Source organism: Ceratosolen solmsi, unplaced genomic scaffold, assembly GCF_000503995.2.
Source record: "Ceratosolen solmsi marchali unplaced genomic scaffold, CerSol_1.0 scaffold35, whole genome shotgun sequence".
Lineage (NCBI taxonomy): Eukaryota > Metazoa > Arthropoda > Insecta > Hymenoptera > Agaonidae > Ceratosolen > Ceratosolen solmsi.
The window spans coordinates 7,713,029-7,719,384 of NW_011948423.1; the positions used below are offsets into that span (position 1 = coordinate 7,713,029).

At 38.3% G+C, this 6,356-nt stretch overlaps 1 protein-coding gene across 3 annotated transcripts in view; it reads right to left on the bottom strand.

Annotated features, from left to right (window-relative positions):
- The window catches only part of LOC105362288 (Cellular retinaldehyde binding protein), an 11,086-nt gene that overhangs the window by 2,679 nt on the left and 2,051 nt on the right, over positions 1 to 6,356 (bottom strand). Inside the window, exons 2-4 of one of the 3 annotated variants that reach the window (XM_011499698.1) lie at positions 2,778 to 3,005; positions 2,412 to 2,571; positions 255 to 316 (exon numbers count right to left, since the gene is read on the bottom strand). In XM_011499698.1, coding sequence (XP_011498000.1) covers positions 255 to 316; positions 2,412 to 2,571; positions 2,778 to 2,952 — 397 coding nt within the window. In that variant the 5' untranslated portion in view covers positions 2,953 to 3,005. Of the gene's footprint in view, positions 1 to 254; positions 317 to 2,411; positions 2,572 to 2,777; positions 3,338 to 6,356 lie in introns of those variants that run through there. The other 2 variants (XM_011499697.1, XM_011499696.1) reach the window with 2 other exon arrangements.

A 6,356-nucleotide genomic window follows, 5' to 3' on the forward strand; every position in this document is an offset into this window, starting at 1 on the left:
CCCCCCCCCCCACCCCCTCCCCGCCCCACCGAGACTAAAAATTGAATCTATTGACAAATTCATCGACGTCCGAATATTTCAAATTTTGCAATTATCAAATTTTTAGAGCCTCGGATTATAAGGTTTGAGAGCAGTGCGTTGAAATATAAAGAGATGAATGTATGACGATTATTAAACGTAAGATTGACAAATAAGTTGCTTATATGATCTCATTTTTTCTTTGTCATGGGATCGCATGGGCGACAGTCGTTTACCAGGTCTTGCCACAACAATGCGTCGGCCCTTGGTATCTCGGCCGGGAACAGCAAATAGGTAGCTGGAACAATATAAAATGCATTTACAGATTTTCTTAATCGTGTGATGCACAAGTTACATATGCAAAATAAAAATACCAATACGAAGACGTAATGGCGTCTATCGGTGATTTATATTTTGGGCTGTTAATACGTGGCGGATAAAATTTTAATCAATCCAAGCATTCACTCGCTAGACAAGCGCTAAAAAATTACTCCCAATAAATCTTGGAATTTTTATTAAAACGTTAATATTAAACAAATTTGAGTGCTGCTTACGTCGACTTAATGCGTGCTCTACTACAATCGTATTTCCCCTCTCTTACCACCTCAATTAATAGAGAAAGTTATTGATTTAAAAACGAAAAATACGCTAAGCCTAATCAATTCGTAAATTCCTAATAACTTGCGTATTATTATTACAGCACATGCTAATAAATATGATGCAATGTAACGTTATATACGTAATATTATATTATATACTAATTATATAATACGATATTACATAATATATTACACTGCAGAGTAAATTTTAATTTTTTTGTTCGACATTTATGTCGATGTTTATTTATGCGTTTACGCTAACTAACTCAACTAATGATGGACGAAATTTGTGTTATTTTTACATAACGTGCGTATATATATATATATATATATATATATAAATATTATTGATGAATGTATTATTTAAGTTTTATGTCGTGAAAACCAGTTTAGTTAAACGCTTCTCTACATTACCAAATCATTATCCCAATCTTTTAACCTGTTTTACTCGATATACTCGAGAATTCTTATTGTCTTATAATTAATTCACTCGGAATATTTATAGAATATCCTATTAAATGCTTTCTATCTAATATATTGCATTGCTTCGATACTTATTAAAGCATATTTGCATAGTTAGAACAATTTTAGACAAAGATCATTGAAAAACGAGGGGACACCTTAGATTAGCTCATTTATTTTGCAATATAATTTTTTTTTTTTATATACTTGGATATTTTTTACGCATTGATTATGAAATGAATTTATATGATACATAATGAGTTGAAATGTAGTCGGTTCGTTGTGGCTATATATAAAAAAAAAAAAAAAAAAAAAAACACCCAAAAAAAAAAATATACAACATAACTATTATACAATTTAATGTTCCAGAATTGGTATTTTTACTTTACCACAAATTTAAATTCATCCAAGCGTATTATGCTTCAATATCTTTCTACATATTTATAAAAAATTTAATTTAATGTAAATCGCGGACAAAGTATAATTTCCTGGCAGTTATTTTGCTTGGAATGTCGCAACAAACATTATGATACTACGAGCAGTAAATTTTATAGGCGAATAAATATATCATTCATTGATAAATAGCTAATTTTTGTTTTGTTTTGTTTGCTTTTTTTTCTTTGTTTTGTTTTTTAGCGCAGCTCGTGTTTACGGATTGCAACGAACAAAATTAAACGTCGACGAATTGGCGATACTATATTTAACTGAGGGTATCGAAACGTCAGTTTTCAGGCAATAAATTTGCTTAATTTAACGAACTGATTAAACCTATTTCCACTGATTAGAGAACAAAAAAAAAAAAAAAAAAAAGGACGCTTTTAATCCTCATTTGTTTATCTCCATTATTTTCTTCACCCAATGAAAATTTTAAAGACAAGATTTTTTTAAGAAAAATTTTGGAAACGCTATTCGATAAATCATGGATGTAATCATGGAAATAAAAATTTTACAATTCTAAAAGCCATTTATCGAGAGCCTAGGCGAAGCTTCGTTTCATAATATACAAAATTTATGATATCGATTTCTCGGAGGTTTTGCGCTGGCCAGATGATAAAATGCATTTCACGCGCGCGTTCACCAATGAATATCCGACTTCAAAATCCTTGTCAAAGCATACCTCATCCTCATCTGTACATATAATGATAATAAAAATGACGCGCTCGTACTGGACGATTAACCAAGGATTAGATAAAAATTCAAATAAACTGGAATCGCTTATTTATGAATTATTTCGGTAGATTGAGCAATGTAAGCGTAAAAAGTTCATTAATACATATGGGATTTTGTTCCTTTTTTTTTTTCTTTCTTTCTCAATCAATCGGCCGGTCTTACCCTAAATTCAAGAGTTCGGCCATATTCGGCTCGTCGATGTTGAGCTTGTGGAAGGCAGGATGGTAAACCTGGCGCAGAAGAAGATATCGTTCGATAGCCTCCTGAGCCATGGGCACGTTAAACTTTTTGGAGCGTAAGAATCTCAGAATGAAGCGTCCGTCTAGAAATTTGCGCGAGGCAAAGGGAATTAAAAATTTCGCAAAACTCGTGACAGAGCGGAGGACGACGATGGCCGCGCTCCCGTTAAATAATAAGTTAAACGAGCGGGCGAATATCGTCGGATTTTGAATAACGAGGGATGATAATGGAATGGCCATTGGCTCTGTGCTCCGCTCGTTAAACCGAGGCTCGAAAGTCTTCACCTACCCATTCTGCTGTTCTCGATGCGCGGATTCAACTTTATCCAATTTCTCACTTGCTCCAGCGCCTGGTCTCTCGTATTCTTATCCTCCCGAAGCTCCTCCTTCGCCATCTTTTGAGTATCCTCCGACAGCGTGCAAGCGTAATCGTCTTCCTCGGTAACGTACTCGACGGCACCCATTGTCGCTCCTCGTGGTGGTCCTGTTGTCGACTTGCTGGAAATTACTCGACTCCCTGTCTGCAACAACGTTCTACCTCTTTATGATCGGCCTCTTTGAGAGGGACTACGGCTACTACTGGGGCCTCGGGGTTCGCTCGCGATCTGGCGGCGGCGAGTCGATTGAGGGAGGGGCGGCCGGGGCGTACCGGGGGACGTCTTATTCGTCTTGGGAGTGCGAGATGCGGGTAGGTAGGTAGGTAGGTTGGTAGCCTCGGCCTCGGGTAGGCATCGGGCGGGACATCCCGGTTGGCTGGTGCGTCCGTACACGTGACGACTTTCGACCGTGATCGCTCGTCGACCTCGGATGTGCCGCGCGCGGGATGCCGTCCCCGCAGCGAGGATGCGTCCGACGGGGCCGACAACCGCGCTCTTTATACGGCCGCTGCCCCTCGGGATAAAGGAGGCGGTCGGCGGTGGGCGGGGGTAGGTCAGGAGGATCAGCCCGTGCCGGCCTAGAAAGAAAGGCCGGCGGGATTCCCTTGGGTCGAGCGACGGCGGTGTCGTAAAGCCGATGGATCGTTGTACGCGCGTAGGTTACGTCAGTGCCACGGCACAGTATGCTTTTGGGACCGATGGCATAAGCAACCGAGTGACATAAGTGCAGGCAGGCGCACGCGTAGGCTTAGGGGGAGGGCCGCCGCACCGTCTCGATCGTGGCTGTCGACGGCTCTGTCGAAACAACTTTCTCCCAGGATCGGCGAGAGGGGGAGGGGGAGGTGGAGAGAGAGAGAGAGAGAGAGAGAGAGGGGGGGGGGGGGCTACGTTACGTAACGGGGCCCTACTCGCCACCGCGGTTGTTCACCCATCTTTGTTGTGCCTGACGGAGCTGCGCCGAGCAGGATCGATTGCCTTCTAGTCCTGATACTGGTCGCTGATCCGGGAGCTCATTGTTGTTGTTCGGCAGGGAGCGAAGGCGCTCCACTCGTCTTTTTCAACTCGCGGCCGCTTTGTCCTCATTCTCTCTCGCCTCCTACCTCGTGCCTTATGTAATATGCCGGCGGCACACTACTAATCGAATAGCCCCCGATGTTAACGCGCATTTGCGTATTCGCGCTCGAGGCTCGAGTGGACGCCGATCGAGCGTAATGCTACAGCGAGGACGCGAAGTGCTTTCAAACACGAGCCGTGTCAAGGCTTTTTCCTTCTTTCTCCATTGATCTCCCCCGTCCCTCCCGATGCGTCCAATTATTTCGTAAGTTATGTCGATATTATTTTCATAATTGGCTGCCGTCCATGCTGACGAAACGCTCGTTATTGGGCCAAACCATGCCCAAGCGCAGGAACCTTTGAGCGCGTTGGCCGTCTACCTGGAGATACGCGTCTCATGGCTCCTTGTCCCAGAGTCACGAACAAACTCCTCGGCATTTACATAGCTTTGTTTTATAAGAAAAGCATTTCGTTGTGAGGAGTGGGCGGTGTTTATGCTCTATGTTTATGATTTGCAGGATTAGAGCGGACAACGCAGTTTTACACGTAAATGATAGGTGCAATTGTTTAAGAGACTGCGTAACTCTTACCTTAATGTTCATATTATAGCTAATGATCGGATCATCAAAATAATTAATTATGCTGCAGGTACGATAGGTAAGATATGTAAGCTAAATAATGGAGGGGTTGTGTGTATATATATATATATATATATATATATATATATATATACACACACACACACAACCCCTCCCTCTCTGCCAATTTCATAATTAAATGGCGCATTAGTAGGCGATGGAACCACGAGGTTTTATTATTAAACCATTTTGAAAATCGTAGAAAGTTTATAATCGATAATGTTCTAGTTCGAGTTAAATGTTAACGTTGACGATGCGTGTGCAAGCCGAGTTGTTTTATCGTTTTCATTTCCCTCTTATTGTACGGCACACTTCATTACTATTGCGATTCTTGTTGCAGCTGCTGCTGCTTTGTTTTCATACTTTTATAAATTTAATATTTTACTCATTTTATCGTTTAATTAGAAGGAAAAAGTTACTTTTAATTGTAAAACCTTCGTCTTATTTTAAACATTTAATTCTAAAATTCTTATAATCTATCAATCTACGAAGGTACATTGATTTTTCATTTTTCTTTTTTTTCTTTTTTTACACGTACTGTAATTAATAACTATTTTTGTTTTGACAATTTATAAAAAAATTTTATTTGAAAGTGTAAATTGCGTTTCATTTGATTTTTTTATTTTCTTTCATTTCTTCCATTTTATAAGTATAATCATGTGAATTTGAACTTGAAATACGCTCGTGAGAAATATCGTAGCTTACGTTTGGTAATATTACACGATACGTTACATTGCATAATAATCGGAATATTATAAAATGTATGACTAACGATTATACAATATTGACCAAGTATGCGAATACTATTTTGGAGAAAGTATAATATTAATTTCATGATTAACCAAGACAATTGTAATAAAAACACGCAGTATTACGGTTATGTTAAATCCTTAGGTAAGTTGACGGTAAAATAAAGAACTGCGTAATCGAGGAAAATAATTGTATTTATATCGTTAAGCGAAAGATATTGATTATGTAACCGAAGAGTCATGAACCACTGAAATGGATTCTTGCAGTTAAAATGTATTATATAGCAATGCAAAGCAAAGAGGATTATAAGATTTTGAAGTTAGTAAGTAAAATCTTGCACACGGTAAATCCTAGTCAAATTTCGCTCATTAACTCTTTAATTGTCGTTTTACTAAAGCGCGAACGATCGAATTACGATGTCGAATAAGCCGAATTAAAAGATTTTATGCAAATGAAAAATGTTAGATTCGCATTTCAATTCAAACTATCCCAATGCTTTTATCATTAAATTATTCGAACAAGCGTGTATTAGTAAGAATGCGATAGCGTATCCTTTTGCGATAACTAATGCTCATACTTTGTCACCTTATTATCAAGGTTTAGCAAGTTTTCACTTCGTATTTAGTGTTTTCTGAAAATTCACAATACTAAGAGTCGATTGAAATAGCTAAGATGTTTATCGTTTACATTCGATGATTATTTTTAACGCCATTAATTACTCCGCGACAACTTATCGATTCATTCATAACTACGTGATAAGCGATTCGTCTAACTACATCAATTAAGAGTCATAAAAATTGAGAATAACTTTCAGAGATTCAACGATATTACTCGTGCTAAAATTATATTCAAATTATAGTCGAGTTTTATCATTCTGCGATCGATATCTTATTCTGCAACGAATCGATCGTCCTATCTCACCTTTAATCAATATCTCTTAATCAGACTCTTTATTCATCTTATCTAATAAATCTATAATTTGTCAAGTAATACGCTGAAGTAAAAAAAAAAAAAAAAAAAGAAAAAAAAAAAGAACAGAAGAAAAATATT